The sequence below is a fragment of the Salvelinus fontinalis genome, chromosome 21, assembly GCF_029448725.1.
Source record: "Salvelinus fontinalis isolate EN_2023a chromosome 21, ASM2944872v1, whole genome shotgun sequence".
Lineage (NCBI taxonomy): Eukaryota > Metazoa > Chordata > Actinopteri > Salmoniformes > Salmonidae > Salvelinus > Salvelinus fontinalis.
Genome location: NC_074685.1, coordinates 31,322,567 through 31,346,159, shown reverse-complemented (window position 1 = coordinate 31,346,159; position 23,593 = coordinate 31,322,567). Strand labels below are relative to the sequence as shown.

At 47.0% G+C, this 23,593-nt stretch overlaps 1 protein-coding gene across 3 annotated transcripts in view; it reads left to right on the top strand.

Annotated features, from left to right (window-relative positions):
• LOC129818648 (netrin receptor UNC5C-like) overlaps positions 1-23,593 on the top strand; it is a 190,196-nt gene that overhangs the window by 125,010 nt on the left and 41,593 nt on the right. For 2 of the 3 annotated variants that reach the window (XM_055874750.1, XM_055874751.1), the window contains exons 5-7: positions 20,078-20,258; positions 22,628-22,795; positions 23,109-23,273. In XM_055874750.1, coding sequence (XP_055730725.1) covers positions 20,078-20,258; positions 22,628-22,795; positions 23,109-23,273 — 514 coding nt within the window. The remainder of the gene's footprint in view (positions 1-20,077; positions 20,259-22,627; positions 22,796-23,108; positions 23,274-23,593) is intronic. The other variant, XM_055874752.1, reaches the window with a different exon arrangement.

Here is a 23,593-nt window from a genome sequence, read left to right as displayed (position 1 = left end):
AGTCTGTGGTTGCATATGCATCTTCAGAAATATGTAGCAGAGTCACTGCAGAGGAAAGATCTGTCGTATTCCAGCCACAGGGAGACGGAGAGGGAGGGAGAGAGAGAAGAGCTGTTGAGGGTTGTTGGGTTTGGATCCAGTGGGCTGTCAGTTGTCTCCGTGGCTCTTTTACTGGAGGACTATGACCAGGCCAGTTCAGAGAGGGTGAGCCAGGCAATGCCAGGCAGCGAGGCGGGGGCCTAATGTGCCCATTCTGCCCATGTCTTACAGCACTATGCTAAATCACTTAGATGGATTCTCATGGACTCGGCTTTATTTTCCAGAGGTACTGTAGATGGTGCTACGCAAGGATTCACATCACATATTCGAATGAAAACAAAACATAATACTGTACTCACGCACACACACACACGAATGTACTGTACACACAAACATACACACACACACAGTTTGACCTGGTATGGACCTTTGATCCTGCGAGCAGCTTTTGTATTTTTTGTGGTCCTTCATTACTGTAGGAAGGTCATTGCATGTTGCTGGATTGAACATGACATCTGATGACGCAATTTCAGGTGGTCAGTTTATTGGCAATGTATGTCAAAATCACAGTAGTATTACTATTGAATTATGAATGTTTTCTAAGGACAACCATTTCTATCTACTCTGGTGCTGTTTTAAAGGGGATTATCAAAATTTAATCCATAATGGCATCTACTGTATGCACCACACCCTCCACAATAATGGGATAATCTCTGGTAATCTGAGATTACACAGGTACCCTACTTCTCCTGTTGACCTTTTACAATATTAATCTGCTCCCAGTTTTTTTTTTGTCTATGTCCTTTTCCAATTATTGGATTTATGTAATATGGAGGCACATACTCCTGAAAATATGAAAATGTAGTGTGAATACAAAATACTGGTGTATGAGTGACTGTTTTTAAAAGCAACACTTTTGATGTGTTTTGGTGGTTTAACAGCTGCGCTGACATCATCAATGCGTTGATGCTGACCTGCAGTAGCCAAAATAATCTGCATTGGCACAAGACAACTAGTTATAATGATTCCTCTACAGCAAGAAACTGTTTCAAGCCAGAATATGCCGTCATTATGACGTCCCGTGCCAGATTCTGCCCACTGTGGTGATGCAGCATACTTTCTGCCCACTGTGGTGATGCAGCATACTTTCTGCCCACTGTGATGATGCAGCATACTTTCTGCCCACTGTGGTGATGCAGCATACTTTCTGCCCACTGTGGTGATGCAGCATACTTTCTGCCCACTGTGGTGATGCAGCATATTTTCTGCCCACTGTGGTGATTCAGCATACTTTCTGCCCACTGTGGTGATGCAGCATACTTTCTGCCCTCTGTGGTGATGCAGCATACTTTCTGCCCTCTGTGGTGATGCAGCATTCTTTCTGCCCTCTGTGGTGATGCAGCATACTTTCTGCCCACTGTGGTGATGCAGCATACTTTCTGCCCACTGTGGTGATTCAGCATACTTTCTGCCCACTGTGGTGATTCAGCATACTTTCTGCCCACTGTGGTGATGCAGCATACTTTCTGCCCACTGTGGTGATGCAGCATACTTTCTGCCCACTGTGGTGATTCAGCATACTTTCTGCCCACTGTGCTGATGCAGCATACTTTCTGCCCACTGTGGTGATTCAACATACTTTCTGCCCACTGTGGTGATGCAGCATACTTTCTGCCCACTGTGGTGATTCAGCATACTTTCTGCCCACTGTGGTGATTCAGCATACTTTCTGCCCACTGTGGTGATTCAGCATACTTTCTGCCCACTGTGGTGATTCAGCATACTTTCTGCCCACTGTGGTGATTCAGCATACTTTCTGCCCACTGTGGTGATTCAGCATACTTTCTCCCTACTGTGGTGATTCAGCATACTTTCTGCCCACTGTGGTGATTCAACATACTTTCTTGTTGTGAGAAAGAAACAGAAAAAGATGAACATCCCCAGTACACAGACACAGGGTAGGTGTGTGTTCCTCCAGGGGATAGGTTGAGACAGAGGAAGAATAATCCTTCAGGCCTCACAGACCCTTTACACAGCTAGCCCCAATGCTACACATTGATGTCTGATGTACCGATAGATAGTGTCACAAACACACACTCACACTCTAACTACTCAACACACACACACACACACACACACACACACACACACACACACACACACACACACACACACACACACACACACACACACACACACACACACACACACACAAACTAACCTTGTGGAGACACACAGTTCAGTCCAATTTTCCTTAACCCCTGAACCCGTACCTTAACCATGGCCATTAAACCTATCCTTAACCCGTACCCTCACCCTAACCTTAACCCTGACCTTAACCATTACCCTGACCTTAACCCTAACCCTGACCTTAACCCGAACCCTGACCTTAACCCTAAACCTAACCTTAACCCGAAAACCTAACCTTAACCCTAAACCTAGCTCCTAACCCTAATTCTAACCTTAACCCTCATCCCCCTAGAGCTTGTGTCCCCAAGTTGGACTTCTGGTCCCCACAAGTATAGTTAAACATGTCCACACACACACACACACAGACGCACATGCACGCGTACACACACGCACACACACCACACACACACACACACACACACACACACACACACACACACACACACACACACACACACACACACACACACACACACACACACATACACATACACATACACATACACATACACATACACATACACATACACAGACACACAGACACAGACACAAAGAAAACAAGCTGCAGCAGACATTTATTTTGGCTCCTCTCACCAACATTACCAATGAGGCTTTGGCCTGAGAGGACTGAAATACTGGGATTGAGGTTTCTGAAATAGCACAGCAGTTGAGTCATTTATATAAGTCTTACTGTGTGCTCTTTATACATTAGACATAAACCAGGCTCCCCCAAAAGTCATTGTTACATGTGTTTCCATCCCCATACATATGTAATGTACATAATCAAGAGCAGAGGAAAAATGAAATCTGAGAGGCTATTCTAGAGTAATGGTTTGGTGAGACCACCATTTTGGTTTCTCATGGTTTCTGTAAAGCTCACTCAAGAGAGATCTAGAAGTGAGGGAGTAGGGGGGATATAGATAGAGAAGAAGGAAAGAAAGTACGTTCTAGCCACCCCGTGAGGTTGGACCCTTTCATTACCTTTGTAAGGCCTTTTCATTAAAGCCCAGAGGGCCTAAAGGGCCAGCTCACACCAGTGACACAGTCTCCTCCTTTCACACCATGAAGATGTGGCAAGCAGTTCCTAAAACCAACTTACATCTGCCTTCTGAAAGAATGTGGCTTTATCATTCTCCCTCTCTCTCTTTTCTTCTCTCTTTTCTTCTCTTCCTGCCCTCCGTCTCTCGCTCCACTTCAAAGCACTTGTCACAGCCCCCAGATAAAGACAGGGTTCAGGGGTGACGCGGCGCAGCCGCTGTGCTGCTGAGCCTGTTGCCATGGAAGCAGGCTTTTAATTCAGGCATCTCGTCGTCTGCCGGGGTCCTGCCGTGTTATCATGGGTAACGAGTCAGTGCTCCACGGGGAAGAGGCCCCTCTAAGTCCAAACGGATTTACACACCAGAGGAGAGGAGGAGAGAAGAGGAGAGGGGATGAGAGGGGATGAGAGGAGGAGAGGGGATGAGAGAGGGCTAGGGAACAGAACCATGTCTATATTTTTTACATTTGTGTAATTTAGCCGACAGTCTTATCCAGAGTTACTTACAGTCATTGCATTCATCTTACCACATATCAGTCATTGTCAGTACATTTTCCCTCAATGAAGTTCTCCCAGGGTCTTGATGCGAGACTCGACTGGGAGCCAGTGGAGAGTGCGGAGGACGTAGGTGACATGGGAGAACTTGGGAAGGTTGAACACCAGGTGGGCTCTCACCTACATATCTTCTCACCCATAGTAGCAGGATGTTGACGTACACTGGGAAAACACATTTGTTCCAAATTAATCTAACAATGGTCAAATTAGTGAACTCATTGATCGTTGTTTTCACTAAATCATTGTTCATACTAAAAAGGCAGACGCTTTATGTGTCCCCACCCGATTGTGTTTTTTGTTTGTTTATTTGTGTTTTTTGTACTTGTTTTGTACATAATGTTGCTGAAAATGACCGAAAATAACTTCTGGACATCAGGACTCCGATTACTCACCACGGACTGGCAGAATCCTTTTATTCCTTTAACGAGTCTGACGAGCCTGACGCGGACTATATACTGCTTTCTCAGGAACAGGCCCAGATCCCCGTGATTTGCATGAAGAGGAGGCAGAGAAAAAGGGGCCAGAGGGCGGGCTGCCTTCTGAGAATACCAGGTGGTGTCAGAGGAAGGCCCTCCAAATTGTCAAAGACTCCAGCCACCCTAGTCATAGACTGTTCTCTCTGCTACCGAATGGCAAGCGGTACCGGAGCACCAAGTCTAGGTCCAAGAGGCTTCTAAACAGCTTCTACTCCCAAGCCATAAGACTCCTGAACACCTAATAAAATGGCTACCCAGACTAATTGCCCCCCCCTCTTTTACACCGCTGCTACTTTCTGTTGTTCTATGCACAGTCACTTTAATAACTCTACCTACATGTAAAGACGACATCCGGTTTGGAGCGAGCGGTCGCATTTGCATTCGCTCTGCAGGTAGTATAACTTTTCATTTCATTTTCATTACATTTCATTATAGTACAACGGTTTAATTTGTCTAAATTTAGCAATTTCTTCTTAGCTAGCTACTTAGCCGTCTGTGTATAAAAGATAATTGCGTAATTATCGTATTCCGTCGTCTATCGTAGTCCACACTGCTATCTGCCCAGCAGCTAGCAAACGTCCACCGTCTACCGAATAGTAGTATAAACTTTTCATTACATTTCATTATAGTACAACGGTCTGATTTTCATTTTCACTACAGTACAACGGTTTGATTTGTTTGATCTTAGCTAGCTACATAGCCGTCTTTGCATCAAACATAATTGTGTAGTTATTGAGGTTCGCCAGCCAGCTATTTTCGCCCTAACGTAACGCAACGTAGCCAACACTGCTAGCTAGCCAGCTTGCCACCGAATAGCAGCATTGTAGAAACGAGTGCATTACAACGGAACGACTTGATCAGTGTAGTGTTGGCTGACTACACAGTTGTCTTTGCTATCTTTGATTTGTATTTGTTCGATCTTAGCTAGCTACTTAGCTGGCTACATAGCCGTCTTTGTATCGGTGATAATTGTGTAGTTATCAAGGTTCGCTGAGGTTCGCTAGCCAGGTATTCTCGCCCTAACGTAACGTAACGTAGTCAACCCTGCTAGCTAGCCAGCTAGCCACCGATTAGCAGCACTGTAGAAAAGATTACATTACAACGGAACGACTTGACTTGTGTAGTGTTAGCTAGCTACATAGTTTTCTTTGCTATCTTTTTATCTAAGATAATTGTGTAGCTTTGAGTAATTATCGGTTAGCTAGCCAGCTATTTTTCGCCTGCCGCGCTGCCGTCCTCCTACCTAGCCAACACTGCTAGCTAGCCAACTTCTACCGAATAGCAGCACTGTAGAAACTTACATTACAACGGAACGACTTGATTAGCGTAGTGTTAGCTAGTTGTCTTTGCTGTCCTTGTATCCATGATAATTGTGTAGTTTAGAGAAATTTAGTGAAATTGTCGAGGTTACCTAGCCAGCTTCACTTTCAACAACGTAGCCACTGCTAGCCAGGCTACTTCACCAGCCAGCAGTACTATATCATTTTAGTCAATAAGATCTTGTATTTTATTTTTATTTTTTTTGCAACGTAAGCTTAACTTTCTGAACATTCGAGACGTGTAGCCCACTTGTCATTCTAATCTCCTTTGCATTAGCGTAGCCTCTTCTGTAGCCTGTCAACCATGTGTCTGTCTATCCCTGTTCTCTCCTCTCTGCACAGACCATACAAACGCTTCACACCGCGTGGCCGTGCCCACCCTAACCTGGTGGTCCCAGCCCGCACGACCCACGTGGAGTTCCAGGTCTCCGGTAGCCTCTGGAACTGCCGATCTGCGGCCAACAAGGCAGAGCTCATCTCAGCCTATGCGTCCCTCCAGTCCCTCGACTTCCTGGCACTGACGGAAACATGGCTCACCACAGATAACACTGCTACTCCTACTGCTCTCTCTTCGTCTGCCCACGTGTTCTCGCACACCCCGAGACCTTCTGGTCAGCGGGGTGGTGGCACCGGGATCCTCATCTCTCCCAAGTGGTCATTCTCTCTTTCTCCCCTTACCCATCTGTCTATCGCCTCCTTTGAATTCCATGCTGTCACAGTTACCAGCCCTTTCAAGCTTAACATCCTTATCATTTATCGCCCTCCAGGTTCCCTTGGAGAGTTCATCAATGAGCTTGATGCCTTGATAAGCTCCTTTCCTGAGGACGGCTCACCTCTCACAGTTCTGGGTGACTTTAACCTCCCCATGTCTACCTTTGACTCATTCCTCTCTGCCTCCTTCTTTCCACTTCTCTCCTCTTTTGACCTCACCCTCTCACCTTCCCCCCCTACTCACAAGGCAGGCAATACGCTTGACCTCATCTTTACTAGATGCTGTTCTTCCACTAACCTCATTGCAACTCCCCTCCAAGTCTCCGACCACTACCTTGTATCCTTTTCCCTCTCGCTCTCATCCAACACTTCCCACACTGCCCCTACTCGGATGGTATCGCGCCGTCCCAACCTCCGCTCTCTCTCCCCCGCTTCTCTCTCCTCTTCCATCCTATCATCTCTTCCCTCTGCCCAAACCTTCTCCAACCTATCTCCTGATTCTGCCTCCTCAACCCTCCTCTCCTCCCTTTCTGCATCCTTTGACTCTCTATGTCCCCTATCCTCCAGGCCGGCTCGGTCCTCCCCTCCCGCTCCGTGGCTCGACGACTCATTGCGAGCTCACAGAACAGGGCTCCGGGCAGCCGAGCGGAAATGGAGGAAAACTCGCCTCCCTGCGGACCTGGCATCCTTACACTCCCTCCTCTCTACATTTTCCTCTTCTGTCTCTGCTGCTAAAGCCACTTTCTACCACTCTAAATTCCAAGCATCTGCCTCTAACCCTAGGAAGCTCTTTGCCACCTTCTCCTCCCTCCTGAATCCTCCTCCCCCTCCCCCCCCCCTCCTCCCTCTCTGCAGACGACTTCGTCAACCATTTTGAAAAGAAGGTCGACGACATCCGATCCTCGTTTGCTAAGTCAAACGACACCGCTGGTTCTGCTCACACTGCCCAACCCTGTGCTTTGACCTCTTTCTCCCCTCTCTCTCCAGATGAAATCTCGCGTCTTGTGACGGCCGGCCGCCCAACAACCTGCCCGCTTGACCCTATCCCCTCCTCTCTTCTCCAGACCATTTCCGGAGACCTTCTACCTTACCTCACCTCGCTCATCAACTCATCCTTGACCGCTGGCTACGTCCCTTCCGTCTTCAAGAGAGCGAGAGTTGCACCCCTTCTGAAAAAACCTACACTCGATCCCTCCGATGTCAACAACTACAGACCAGTATCCCTTCTTTCTTTTCTCTCCAAAACTCTTGAACGTGCCGTCCTTGGCCAGCTCTCCTGCTATCTCTCTCAGAATGACCTTCTTGATCCAAATCAGTCAGGTTTCAAGACTAGTCACTCAACTGAGACTGCTCTTCTCTGTATCACGGAGGCGCTCCGCACTGCTAAAGCTAACTCTCTCTCCTCTGCTCTCATCCTTCTAGACCTATCGGCTGCCTTCGATACTGTGAACCATCAGATCCTCCTCTCCACCCTCTCCGAGTTGGGCATCTCCGGCGCGGCCCACGCTTGGATTGCGTCCTACCTGACAGGTCGCTCCTACCAGGTGGCGTGGCGAGAATCTGTCTCCTCACCACGCGCTCTCACCACTGGTGTCCCCCAGGGCTCTGTTCTAGGCCCTCTCCTATTCTCGCTATACACCAAGTCACTTGGCTCTGTCATAACCTCACATGGTCTCTCCTATCATTGCTATGCAGACGACACACAATTAATCTTCCCCTTTCCCCCTTCTGATGACCAGGTGGCGAATCGCATCTCTGCATGTCTGGCAGACATATCAGTGTGGATGACGGATCACCACCTCAAGCTGAACCTCGGCAAGACGGAGCTGCTCTTCCTCCCGGGGAAGGACTGTCCGTTCCATGATCTCGCCATCACGGTTGACAACTCCATTGTGTCCTCCTCCCAGAGCGCTAAGAACCTTGGCGTGATCCTGGACAACACCCTGTCGTTCTCCACCAACATCAAGGCGGTGGCCCGTTCCTGTAGGTTCATGCTCTACAACATCCGCAGAGTACGACCCTGCCTCACACAGGAAGCGGCGCAGGTCCTAATCCAGGCACTTGTCATCTCCCGTCTGGATTACTGCAACTCGCTGTTGGCTGGGCTCCCTGCCTGTGCCATTAAACCCCTACAACTCATCCAGAACGCCGCAGCCCGTCTGGTGTTCAACCTTCCCAAGTTCTCTCACGTCACCCCGCTCCTCCGCTCTCTCCACTGGCTTCCAGTTGAAGCTCGCATCCGCTACAAGACCATGGTGCTTGCCTACGGAGCTGTGAGGGGAACGGCACCTCAGTACCTTCAGGCTCTGATCAGGCCCTACACCCAAACAAGGGCACTGCGTTCATCCACCTCTGGCCTGCTCGCCTCCCTTCCACTGAGGAAGTACAGTTCCCGCTCAGCCCAGTCAAAACTGTTCGCTGCTCTGGCACCCCAATGGTGGAACAAACTCCCTCACGACGCCAGGACAGCGGAGTCAATCACCACCTTCCGGAGACACCTGAAACCCCACCTCTTCAAGGAATACCTAGGATAAAGCAATCCTTCTGCCCCCCCCCCCCCTTAAAAGATCTAGATGCACTATTGTAAAGTGGCTGTTCCACTGGATGTCGTAAGGTGAATGCACCAATTTGTAAGTCGCTCTGGATAAGAGCGTCTGCTAAATGACTTAAATGTAAATGTATGTACATATTACCTCAACTAACCGGTGTCCCCGCACATTAACTTTGTACCGGTACCCCCCTGTATATAGTCTCGCTATTGTTATTTTACTGCTGCTCTTTAATTTCTTATTTCTTATTGTTATCCGTATTTGTTTTAAACGGCATTGTTGGTTTGAGGCTCGTAAGTAAGAATTTCACTGTAAGGTGAAATTTGTTGTATTCGGCGCATGTGACTAATAAAATGTGATTTGATTTGATTTACAGTCTATTTCATACACACCAATCTAGAAAAGCTTGAATCTCTGGCCAGTCCAGTTTCCACTTTTTCTCTCATGCTGTGTAACTGGTATTCTTCAGTCTAAATATACTTTTAGCCCCGGTCCCTCTTCACAGGGAAGGCTAAGGTGTAAAGTACACAACAGGCCGTCAGTCAGGTCACCGTGCTAGTGAACAGCAGAGTGCTTCTCCGCACACCATCAGATGAGCAGAGGAGACGAGGCGAGGGTGGAGGGTATGAGCCCTTTTGAGTGCCTGGTCATTGGAGGAGCAGTGGAGGAACAGGACGTGTGTGTTCATTAGTGCGACCCAGGGGAGAGTGTGTGTCAGGAGGCCAGACCTAATCCCCATGGCAACCAACCCAATGACTACCCTTCAGGATGCTGCTTGTCAATCATTTCAGTCGTGATGTGTTCCTGGGGTATGATTCACGGCTTTGACTCGCTTTCTCATTTTCTCTCTCCTTTCTGGCTTTTTGCTCTCTCTCATTCCTTTGTTGCTCTCTGCTCTCTCTCCTTCTCTTTGTGTGTCTCGAGTCGCAGAGTCAAACGTGAACAAACATCCATTTGTAAAGGCTCCAACAGTAATGTCACAGGTAGATGAAAGAGAGGAACACAGTACAGTAGTACTGTGTGCAGGACAATAGCACCTGGGTCTCTTAACCTGTCTAGGATCAGCGTGGCGCTAGCGGCACACCCCCCCCCCCCCACTGAAAAACCAGTGCCGCGAAATTCAAAAAAAATATTTTTTTAAAATATTTAACTTTCACACATTAAAGTCCAATACAGCTAATGAAAGACACAGATCTTGTGAATCCAGTCAACATTTCCGATTTTTAAAATGTTTTACAGGGAAGACACAATATGTAAAGATGTACATCTATTACCTAAAAACACATTAGCATAATCCACCATCTTTTATTTGTCCACCAACACCAGTAGCCATCACCAATTCGGCTAAACTAAGATATTTATAGCCCCTAACCAACAAAAAAACTCATTAGATGACAGTCTGATAACATATTTATGGTATGGGATAGGTTTTGTTAGAAAAAAGTGCATATTTCAGGTAGATGGCATAGTTTACAATTGCACCCACCATCACAAATGGACTAGAATAATTACAATGAGCAACGTGTTTACCTAACTACTAATCATCAAACATTTCGTAAAAATACACAGCATACACGAATCGAAAGACACAGATCCTGTGAATACAGACAATATTTCAGATTTTCTAAGTGTCTTACAGCGAAAACACAATAAATCGTTATATTAGCTTAGCACATAGCAATTAGCAGCCCAGCATTGATTCTAGCCAAAGTGAGCGATAAAAGTCAACATCGCCAAAAGATATTAATTTTTTCACTAACCTTCTCAGAATTCTTCCGATGACACTCCTGTAACATCACATTACAACATGCATATACAGTTTGATCGAAAATGTTTATATTTAGCCACCAAAATCATGGTTAGACAATGTGAAATGTAGACAAGCTGGTAAAGAAAAAGTCCTTGCGCCACTTAGACAGTGATCTACTCTTATACATAAATACTCATAAACGTGACTAAAAAATATAGGGTGGACAGGGATTGATAGACAATTTAATTCTTAATACAATTGCGTTATTACATTTTTTAATTTATCCTTACTTTTCAATACAGTTTGCGCCAAGCGAAGCTACGTCAAAAAACATGGCGTCCTAAGCCACTAAAATGTTTCGACAGAAACACGATTTATCATAATAAAAATGTCCTACCTTGAGCTGTTCTTCCATCAGTATCTTGGGCAAAGGATCCTTTCTTGGGAGAAATCGTCTTTTGGTGGAAAGCTGTCCTCTTGCCATGTGGAAATGTCAACTGCGTTCGGGATGAACTGAAAAGCGTGCCCAACTTTTCACATCGTTGCAAAAATAAATGTCCCAAAATCGCACTAAACGGATATAAATTGCTATAAAACGCTTTAAATTAACTACCTTATGATGTTTTTAACTCCTATAACGAGTGAAAAGATGACCGGAGAAATATAACAGGCTAAACTAACGCTTGGAACAGGTGCGCGCCGGTGTCCTCTAGGCTCATGACGCAGCTCCCAAAGAATGACTAGCTTCAGGGTTTTTTCATTTGTAGGGCCTGTGAACGCGCAATCGACTCCGTTGGAATCGTCATCACGTAAAGGCATCCAGGGGAAGACGTAAGAAGTGTCCGTATAGTCATAGCAACGACAGTGCCCTTATAACTGACTTCAGAAGAGTGGCCAACATTTCTCAAATCTGACTCCATGTCAGGGAAATTGCTGTAGAATGGGCTCTGTTCCACTTAGAGACAAAATTTCAACTCCTATAGAAACTATAGACTGTTTTCTATCCAATAATAATAATAATATGCATATTGTACGATCAAGGATTTTGTGGGAAGCCGTTTAAAAAATTCGCCAAATTAGCATAAATAGTCTAAACAGCGCCCCCATCCCCAACAGGTTAAAAGTCCTGCAGGTGAATAACTCCTCTTCTTGTAGGTTAGACATGTTCCCTTTCCATGTTCCCTCCTCTTCTTGTTATGATCAATGTTCCCTTGAAGTTGTGCGCATGTGCGGCCGTGCAGCTCCCCCGGGACTGCCACGCAGAAGTAATATTAGCCTGCGCAGAGAAGAACGAGATTGAACTTCCCTAGACTTTTTAAAGTTTTCCCCGTTAGTTAACACTATCAATGTTTCCCTTTACTTTGGTAATTGTGACCGAATCAACGCAATATTAGACACTTTCAACACAACATACAGAAACAAAAGTAACTATGCAAGACTTAGTACGCAAAACTAACTATGCAAGAGATTTTCTTGTAGGCAGAACTCATCGGAGTAGGATTCTATTGCATTGACAGGCACGACTCAGGCCCGTACTCTACACAGACCGGTGCGCCATAACAAATCAGAGCCGCAGTAGGCCTACAGTGTATGAAAATGGACCATTGCCATATATGGATCTGTGCCATTCACTTTAAACTGGACTATGTTTACAGCATGAACGGGAGTGAGTAGATTATTATGAGATCAAAGTAAGAGCTACATGTAGTGACATGTGCACATATGTTCATATCCTTTGCTAGTTAGTAAGTTATTAGCCCAGTTATAGATCATTTGTAGTCAGCGATGGGGGAGTGATTGTTCCCTACAAGAGCACAAAACGTGTGCATTTCTAGCCATCTTTGAAAAGCGAGTCAGGTAAAGAGCTTTTTTTGTCTTAAAGGGGCAGTGTTGTATTTTGAAACAGGTCTGAATAAGCTAAATTACAAATAGGCAGAGAGTAGCTTAATTATGTCTGATTCTCTGTAATAATGGTATGGGAATAATGCTGCATTTTATTTTGTAAAGTGGTTTCTTGCATGAAACACAACAACATGTTCAGTCACCTCCTTGTCTGAAGGACAAGTGGATAAGTCTCATGGTATGTAGGTCTACATTGAACACCACACTGCTACTGTAGGCTAAATGGTAGAACAGATATTTCCATGTTTAAATGTTATGGGATGCATTTTCTCCATTGTTCTTGATGGTAAGCAACTCTGGTAGGCCTACATTATGATCAAATAGCCACAGTAGGCTAATTGACCACTGTCTGAAACTAACTTCAAGCGTCTACACAGCCTCAGGGTTCACAGTAAACGCGCGCCGGAAGTTGCGCTCAGCAGACCTGAAAATTGCTCAGTGACACATTTGTTTTGAGGGAACATTGGCTATGAGCAGGCCTGAGTTATAGGGTACCTATCAAGACTTTAGGTACATCACCACCCACCCAGGACAGCTAAGAATGAGATATGAGCAAGGCTACCACAGCCAACAGCAGTCAACACAATGAACTAACCGAAGACAAACCTCGGACTAACGTCTATTATATTCATATCCATAACTCCCCCTCATTCAGGGCACATCAGATGTACTGTTGTTCTCCACTTCACTCTGATCTTCTGCATAAATATGTAGAAGGGCATCACATTTACGTATATCTTTATACCCAGTAAACCCACAGCTCCCTCCTTTCTGTCATATTAGTATTTATACACGTTGATTCGGCACATATTTCCATATTCGTAGTCAGGACAGATTTAGGGCATATGGTTTGTTGTCTAGCTCGCTGTGAGTGAATAATCAATCTGTAAGCTTGTGTAGCTCGTTCTCCAGATGTGTAATTTGTGTGTGTAGTGGAGATGTATAGTAATATAGATGACTATATGAATAAATGACACAGGTGCTTACTCAGAGAGATCAGTCAGTCACACAGTGAAGGACTTCTACAGGCTTCTACAGAAAAAATCCAGTTTTACTTCACTTGGAATATATTCCCTCGGTGATGACTCTCATTTTCCCTTCCATCCAAATGATCCAACCACCCGGCCCATTTTCAGTGCTTTCCACCCACAGCTTGCCATGGGTTTGTCTTGTGTAAATGCAAAAACAAATACGTTTTGCACTCACAGCTCTACGTCTTCGTCTCCACTACTAACAACATTTCACAAGATGGGATTGTTAGGTGTGGTAGCAAGGAGCTCTGCAGCCCACCCACAAGGTTCAACCAGCAGTTCTCCCTCAGTCTGTTAGAGGGGACAGAGAGCTGTAATGACAGCAGCACCAGGACTAGAGACAGTAGGGACGGGTGTTGGGCAGTGGAGGTGGCTTACCCAAACCCAGTAGACAATTAGAGCTGAAGACGAACCTCTCTGACACAGCTGACCTCCACTGTCCCCTTGGCCTCCAGTGGTAATGAGGACGTCTGTGTCTGATAGTGCCTCCCGTTAGTGTTCTGACTGGACGCCCACACACACACACACACACACACACACACACACACACACACACACACACACACACACACACACACACACACACACACACACACACACACACACACACACACACACACACACACACACACACACACACACATACTAGGCTACACGCAGGCACACACAAACACATCTCCAACCACATCGATCCATCATCTTCTTCTTCTCCACATGCAGGATCTTGTGGGCGTGCCGGTGTGTGTGCATGTACTGCGTGTTCATAACGGGCATGTTTTTTGTCTTCTAAGCAGATTTGAATACGGTACTCATTGTTCATAAAAACAATACGTTATGTCTCTCAAAAAAGAAGAGATTTAGGTCTATGCTATAGGACGAGAGAGTTGATAATCATTTCACATCCCTTTAATCTACACAATACAAAACACACCGAGAGAGTCTTAGTAATTAGGAGATAAGATGTGTGACTTTGAATCTCGTATTACCCTGGCCTGAATCCAGTCATTTATCTGAGAGTACAGTAGGTGTTCATGAGGAACCACCAGCTAGGTACTTCTTCTCTCTCTGTCCGTCCTCTTCTCTCCTTTCCCTCTCTTCCTCCCACACCATAAATTGACATTACGGTATGACTTTATCTCTTCTCAATCCTCTTTTCTTCTTCTCTCTCTCTCTCTCTCTCTCTCTCTCTCTCTCTCTCTCTCTCTCTCTCTCTCTCTCTCTCTCTCTCTCTCTCTCTCTCTCTCTCTCTCTCTCTCTCTCTCTCTCTCTCTCTCTCTATCTGTTCTCCCTTTCTCTCGGTCCCTCTCCTTCTGGCAGCCTCATTCACTCACCTGCATGTATTATGATTTTCCGGTCTCTCTCTCTCTCGCTCTCGCTCTAGCTTGCTCCGTCACCCTCTCTCTCTCTCTCCCTCTCTCGTCCTCTCTCTCTATTTCTCTCCCACTCTCTCTCTACTTCTGTTTCTTTCTCTCTCTTTCGCTGTTTATTTTCTCATCTCTGACATAAAGACTCCCTCCCTCTCTTTATGACAGTTGACATGTGGCTATTTCCCTGCGTTAACGACTAGAATTGTGCCAATTACCTCCCGGAATGTGCCGGTGCCAATCAGCCGGTAACAAGCTCGGTGCCAGCGTCTCTGTGTTTGTGTGTGTGTGAGTGTGTGTGACAGGGGGTGTGAACGTTTTTTGAGTTATTTTGATCACTCATACGATGGTTCTAAAATGTGTTATTGTCCCTTCTAGGCATCCATGGTCACACGTTTACTAGTTATAATTATATTAGTAAAAGTGTAAAAATGACTCATATTGAGTGAACAGTGCATTGACTTTGAGTGACAAATATGAGCAGTGGCAGTCTTTACACACACACACACACTTTCCTTTCTTTTCTGACAAGGGTTTCTACCTCCTCGTGTCTCCCTCCCTCTTTCTACAGCGTTAAAAAAGCTCTTTTGTTCAGTTTTTAATTACCCTCACACCGCTCTTGACTTCTGAACGCAGCCTGTTTGGAGAGGCTGCCTCTCTGATTGGTGCAAAATTAGATAACCACCTCTCTGTGCCGACTGTCAATCCTCATTACAAGAACAGGCTTTCACATACCAAAGGCTGTGGTTAACAGAACAATGTGTCAATCAACTCCATCATGTCTTTGACTCTTTTTCTTCTTACTTTCATCTCCCTCGTTTGTTTTATTGGAAGCTTTGTCACAACCCCTTTTAGTCGATCAATCAGTACAAAGAGAGAACGGTCTCAAAATGGCGATCAGTCAATACTACTGTCAGGCGTTCATTTCTTTTTTAAACACAGAGGATATATTCATAGGGAATCTTCACATGTGACGTGATCGGCATTGCTTGTCATATTTGTCAACCTCGTTCACTAGTTAATTCAGATGTTCTGAATGGCCGTGTTCCCTTTAGTGTGAGGCAAGGTGAGTGTGTATTCCGTTGGAACAGAGAGGACCACACATACTCACTACACACACGGGAACACACACAGCTCCATCAGGACAAGGGTAAAAAATAACATAACCACTGTCCCAGCAGGCCAGGCCCAGGCCAATCAGCGTCCCACTCAGCTGTGCTAAACAAACACACACACACACACACACACACACACACACACACACACACACACACACACACACACACACACACACACACACACACACACACAAACACACGCTGCTTCCGAACATTTCTGTTTGTGTGTGTTGTTTGTTTGTTTTCCTCAGGAAATGTAGTGATGCGTATAATCACTTGTGCTCGCCTCCCATCCCCTGGGTTAATATGTAATCCTTATTGATTTACATTGGTGGAGTTTTCTGATTACCACGGGCAGCATCGCTATCTGCTATCATTATGTTGATGACTTTTTTTTTAGCGATGGGTTTAATACCAGTCACGTTGATACTCACAAGACATTCCCCTTGATTGGTATGCGTGCTGGATTAATGGCGTTTCTACAGAATGGGTTTGTAAAACAGTTTGTTGTATTTGTGTTTCATTTCACTGTCTTCCGGGTCATGTTCTCCAACTAACTGATGAAGCCACACCAGGTGTCAAACAGACACTGACATACATACTAAGACAGATGAGATACGTATTGGTAATGATAGGTATCCTTCAATCATTCATTCAATTGACATGCGTATTACTGTTTATGACAGGGTTTCCCAAACTCGGTCCTAGGGACCCCAATGGGTACACGTTTTGGTTTTTGCCCTAGCACTACACATCAAGCTTTGATAATTTGAACCGGCTGTGTAGTGTTAGGGCAAAAACCAAAACGCTCAACCCTTTGTCGTCCCCAGGACCGAGTTTGGGAAACGCTGGGTTATGACATCAGACAACGGTGTTATTTCTCAGATATCATATTCCCCAGACATATTGAGATCTGTTCCCTGTCGTTTAGATCCTCCCCTCGTCTAGTGAAGTGACTCTTCAGCTATCTCATTATCTCAGGGTTAAAAACACAGCTTTTTCTTCTGTAGGAGAGTCGAGAGCAGATTTGTGTTGTCTCTGTTTGCTGTTTGATTGGCCCTGGTATCCCCGTGATAAAGGATATGAGATGCTATCTAACGTTAGCGGGAGCTGGGCAGACAAGGCACTGGATGCGTTAGGACTGGATATGAGACGGGATGAGAGCGGGTGTATTGCATTGTTGTGCTGTGGAGTACAAGAGCCTGGGCTTAATGTCACTGACGAGCCAGACAGCAGGGGAGGGAACCCTAACCACTGACGAGCCAGACAGCAGGGGAGGGAACCCTAACCACTGACGAGCCAGACAGCAGGGGAGGGAACCCTAACCACTGACGAGCCAGACAGCAGGGGAGGGAACCCTAACCACTGACGAGCCAGACAGCAGGGGAGGGAACCCTAACCACTGACGAGCCAGACAGCAGGGGAGGGAACCCTAACCACTGACGAGCCAGACAGCAGGGGAGGGAACCCTAACCACTGACGAGCCAGACAGCAGGGGAGGGAACCCTAACCACTGACGAGCCAGACAGCAGGGGAGGGAACCCTAACCACTGACGAGCCAGACAGCAGGGGAGGGAACCCTAACCACTGACGAGCCAGACAGCAGGGGAGGGAACCCTAACCACTGACGAGCCAGACAGCAGGGGAGGGAACCCTAACCACTGACGAGCCAGACAGCAGGGGAGGGAACCCTAACCACTGACGAGCCAGACAGCAGGGGAGGGAACCCTAACCACTGACGAGCCAGACAGCAGGGGAGGGAACCCTAACCACTGACGAGCCAGACAGCAGGGGAGGGAACCCTAACCACTGACGAGCCAGACAGCAGGGGAGGGAACCCTAACCACTGACGAGCCAGACAGCAGGGGAGGGAACCCTAACCACTGACGAGCCAGACAGCAGGGGAGGGAACCCTAACCACTGACGAGCCAGACAGCAGGGGAGGGAACCCTAACCACTGACGAGCCAGACAGCAGGGGAGGGAACCCTAACCACTGACGAGCCAGACAGCAGGGGAGGGAACCCTAACCACTGACGAGCCAGACAGCAGGGGAGGGAACCCTAACCACTGACGAGCCAGACAGCAGGGGAGGGAACCCTAACCACTGACGAGCCAGACAGCAGGGGAGGGAACCCTAACCACTGACGAGCCAGACAGCAGGGGAGGGAACCCTAACCACTGACGAGCCAGACAGCAGGGGAGGGAACCCTAACCACTGACGAGCCAGACAGCAGGGGAGGGAACCCTAACCACTGACGAGCCAGACAGCAGGGGAGGGAACCCTAACCACTGCGCTCCATGCGATTGATTTGATTTGATAAATGTTTATGGAGGAAAACACTCATAAGCAACATATCAGCAGAGGAATATGACGTTGCGCATACAGAAGTTTGCCGCCGAGCTCTGCTGCTAATTGTTTTTCCGCTGTCTTTTGATGTGAATCTGTCACCACGAGTCTGCCTCTGTTCTGGAGTGGTATTATGTTTATGACGGATGAATTCAGTTTGAGTGGGAGTTTTAAGCTGCCGTTAATTGCTGCTAGCTAGAGTGTTGAAAGTAGCTCTGCCTTAAGTCTCCCTGTATTGCTGTGGCAGGATAGGGGTGCAGGCAGGCGGGCAGGCAGGCAGGCAGGCAGGCAGGCGTCTCTATACAAGCAGGACCCTCTTTGATGGTGTAGTCGTGATATCTGTCATCTTCAGACACTGCAGATGCTAGTGATGGTAGCGAGGCTTCTATCTCACCTGTATCACAATCTGTCCATCTTGTTTAGTGAGACAGTCATCGTGATGCTGCTTTTAGAACAATCAGAAGAAAAACACAGATCTTATCACTCGAAGACTACAGTACACCCACCTATTCCAGCACCAGGCTCTTGGCTCTCAAGTCATTTCACTGCAGTCACTTAGACCAGCACCCACAGATTCTTTAGGCTTGGCAGGGTTCAAATGGGAGAGTTTCTTCAGTTCTCTGAGGTGTAGATCAAGTGTCCTCCAATAGTTCTTAGACAATGGCCAGCCAAACAGACTTCTTATCTCTCCCAGGCCTGCTCTGACCTTATCTGGCATCGTCTGCTTGTCAGGAGGAAGCACAATGCACAGGATGTCTCCTGTTCTGTTCACCTCTCTCTATGCACTCAATGCATTCCCTGACTCTGACTACACACAGGATGTCTTTTCTCGAGAGAAAACAGTTAGACGATTCAGATGAAAAGTGTGAAGAAGTCTTTGAAACTGCCTTCCTCTGTCTGTCTGTCTGTCTGTCTTGTCTGTCTGTCTGTCTGTCTGTCTGTCTGTCTGTCTGTCTGTCTGTCTGTCTGTCTGTGTGTGTGTGTGTAAAGCGGACCGGTCTCTCTGCCTGAGGCCCAGCCTTCACACCCGAGGAGGATGAGGTGAAGAAAAGTGTTTTCTGTGATTTACGGTCAAATAAAAGCCCCACACGGTTCCCTGTTTTCTGATATTATCAGGAGTTCAATATCTGTATCATTTAGAGAAAAAAAACTGAAATTCATAAGGAAAGGTCAAGGAGCAGTTCCAAATATAGCAACGAATTTCCTTTCCTCTCGCTGTCTGACAATACAGTATTACTTTGTTCTGTTCTGGGGAAATGAAAAGAGAACATGATAGCTTTTTATAGAAAGACACAGGCCTCAGAGACATAAATAGTGTTGCTGTAATCCTGGACTTGAGCTTTATTGGAGAGGTGAATGGGAGACAAAGAGAAGAAAATGTCTTTAAACCTTTAAACACTTCCTTGTGATTTATTCCAGAGGAAATCAGGTTAACGTGTCTGACTGCCGTGCAGTCCCAGTTTCATGTCTGCTCTTACCGACTGGTTTTGATGTCTACTGTTCCTCACTGAGGAACAATATTCATGGTTTCTCTCTCTTTATCTTTCTTTCCTTCTTATTTTCTAATTCTTTCATTCTCTCTCTCTCTCTCTCTCTCTCTCTCTGTCTATCTCTCTCTCTCGCTCTCTCTCTCTATCTCTCTCTCTCTCGCTCTCTCTCTCTCTCTGCCCCTCCCTCCCTCCCTCCCAGGTGGAGTGGCTGAAGAACGAGGAGATCATAGACCCTGCTGATGACCGCAACTTCTACATCACCATCGACCATAACTTGATCATCAAACAGGCCAGACTGTCTGACACCGCTAACTACACCTGTGTCGCCAAGAACATCGTCGCCAAGAGACGCAGTACCACGGCAACAGTCATCGTCTACGGTAGCAATCAACTCTCACCGTGACACGTTAACTGTATCATCCTTCTAAAGTTGCACTGCATGAGGCAACTGGTTGGGATTTTTCTTAAGGTGTCTGTCAGCAACAGATGCATATCTGTATTCCCAGTCACGTGAAATCTATAGATTAGGGCCTAATGAGTTTATATCAGTTGATTGATTTCCTTAAATGAACTGTAACTCAGTAAAATCTTTGAAATTGTAGAATGTTGCGTTTATATTTTGGTTCAGTGTAGCTGGACCCTGTCAGGTTGTGATAAGTCTTTGACTGCAGAGGCCAGGAATCCTCACCCCTCCTCATCCTCACCCTCGCCTGAGTCCTGATAACCACTGTACCTCTCTGCTCCCCAGTCTCTCCTTAGGGGATTAGACACGCGTGACAGCACAGACATTCAGGCCTCAGGGCTTCTTCCACCCTAGAAGGAACGGAACTACCCCCACCCAGCATGTGAAGTGGCTAAACCTCAAGTTATTAAATCAGTCTGTCAGTCTAGCTAATCATCAGCTAACAGACACGAGGCTGTTTTATAGCCTTAACCTCCTACACAAAAATACGCACGCGGGAGTGAGCGCGCACACACGACACACACGCAGAAAACCGGGCCAGAATGGGTGGAGGTTTGCAGGAATTGATGATGTCACCAGGGTCAGGTTTCAAATCCATCTCTCCTTCCATCCCTTCAGTGTCTCCCAGCACAGCACATCATCCATAAATCACACACACTGGCCCTGCCATGGAGGATTATGGGGGATTAGGGGGTCCTAAGTTATTGTTGGTGTCCTATTTGTTAATTTATCTATTTTAGTTGTCCGTTCTGACAGGCGAGAGCAGCATGTGTGGCTTAGATGAGTCCAGTATGAGGGTGAAGTAGAGCAACAGTGTGTGTGTGTGTGTGTGTGTGTGTGTGTGTGTGTGTGTGTGTGTGTGTGTGTGTGTGTGTGTGTGTGTGTGTGTGTGTGTGTGTGTGTGTGTGTGTGTGTGTGTGTGTGTGTGTGTGTGTGTGTGTGCGCATCTGTGTCAGCAGACTTTGGGGTCTTCAGGGACTGGGGTCGCTGTCCCTGCTAGGCTTTTCCCTTCACTAATGCAGTCTGGAAGGATTGAGTGAGTGCGCCGGGAAGACAGCTTTGATGTTGGCTCATCCTTAAAAGAATACACCAGAAGCCACTTTCTCTGCCTGGATTGCATCAGTCCCTCTTCCCCGTCCCCCTCCCCTGTATGCAGGCATACACACAAACACACAGACAGACATAGAGACAGAGAGACAGAGAAATGGAGAGAGGGAGAGACAGAGAGGGAGAGGGGGAGAGAGAGGTTCCCTCGTTACCAGAGGAGACAGACCAGCCCAGTGGTTTTCCAGCCTGCACCACTACAAGGAATCTGGGAAAGGGCTGGGGAGGACACGCAGAGAGAGGGATGGATGGAGAAAGAGAGAGACGGAGAAGGAGGAAGAGTAATAAACCCCATAAGTAAAGAGAAGGAATCTGGGAAAGGGCTGGGGAGGACACGCAGAGAGAGGGATGGATGAAGAAAGAGAGAGACGGAGAAGGAGGAAGAGTAATAAACCCCATAAGTAAAGAGAAGGAATCTGGGAAAGGGCTGGGGAGGACACGCAGAGAGAGGGATGGATGAAGAAAGAGAGAGACGGAGAAGGAGGAAGAGTAATAAACCCCATGAGTAAAGAGAAGGAATCTGGGAAAGGGCTGGGGAGGACACACAGAGAGAGGGATGGATGGAGAAAGAGAGAGATGGAGAAGGAGGAAGAGTAATAAACCCCATAAGTAAAGAGAAGGAATCTGGGAAAGGGCTGGGGAGGACACGCAGAGAGAGGGATGGATGGAGAAAGAGAGAGACGGAGAAGGAGGAAGAGTAATAAACCCCATAAGTAAAGAAAGAGACAGTGAAGAAAGGCAGGGCTTTGGCTCTGCTCCCGTGGAGTCTGATACTTGGGGCTTCACTCCTCGTAAGCTCTGAGGGGCCTCCAGCTCCTCACATCTGAAATGCCACAGTCGTGTTCTCAGCCACACACCCCACTGTCATTCTGCTCTGGATTTCGACTGAGACGCAGATGGAATTGGAGGAAAGGAAGAAAGGATTTGAGGGATTCAGAAGATGGGAAATACAGCAGCCAGAATAGCCTGTCCACATAGCTAACTAATGAACAGTGCTAACAGGGGAGAACCCAAGTGTGCTACAGATTCTTCAATGCCATGTTCATTCGAGCAAAAAAGGGCTGGTGGAAAACACTCACATTCTCACAAGACTCACTCAATGCCACTATAAAAAGGACAACGATTGTATTTGCTAAAGTGTTAAACATGTTGTTTTCCGATGTTGTTGGGGTTTTTCTACAGTGAATGGCGCCTGGTCAACATGGACAGAGTGGACGGTGTGTAACAGTCGCTGTGGCCGTGGCTACCAGAAGCGCACGCGGAGCTGCACCAACCCAGCACCACTCAACGGGGGCGCCATCTGTGACGGGCAAGGCATTCAGAAGCTGGCATGCAACCCACTGTGCCCAGGTAGTTACTGCGCCACTTGTCACAGCCCTTATGGAGCAGGGAAGTGCAATTTACTGGACAACACAAACAGAGCACTATATATTTTCATAAATATAGATATCTATCATTCTTACTCTCACTCTTCCCCACCCCACTCCGCCCCACCCCACCCCACCCCACCCCGTTTCTTTCCCACTAATTGTCACATACTCATGCACCCAATCTCGCACACTCTCACTCCCACCCTCCATGCCTTCTCCCCCTCTCCTCCCTCCCTCCCTCCCCACCACCATGCCCCCCGCCCCCCACTCCCTCCCTCCCCTCTGTGTGTTAGTGGATGGTCTGTGGACAGAGTGGAGTAAATGGTCCACGTGTGGGACAGAGTGTACCCACTGGAGGAGGAGGGAGTGCAGCGCCCCGGCGCCCAAAAACGGGGGGAAGGACTGTGAGGGCATGGTGCTTCAGTCCAAGAACTGCACCGATGGCCTGTGTATGCAGAGTGAGTACAGTACATGATTACCATCCCCACTCTATCCTACCCTCCTCTGTCTGCCTCTGTAGGAACCCAATGCATTATTACGTGATCCCTATCTGTCTGTCTCTGTCTCTGTCTCTGTCTGTCTGTCTCTGTAGGAACCCAATGCATTATTACGTGATCCTATCTGTCTCTCTGTCTCTGTCTCTGTCTCTGTCTCTGTCTCTGTCTCTGTCTCTGTCTCTGTCTGTGTCTCTGTCTCTGTCTCTGTCTCTGTCTCTGTCTCTGTCTCTGTCTGTCTGTCTCTGTAGGAACCCAATGCATTATTACGTGATCCTATCTGT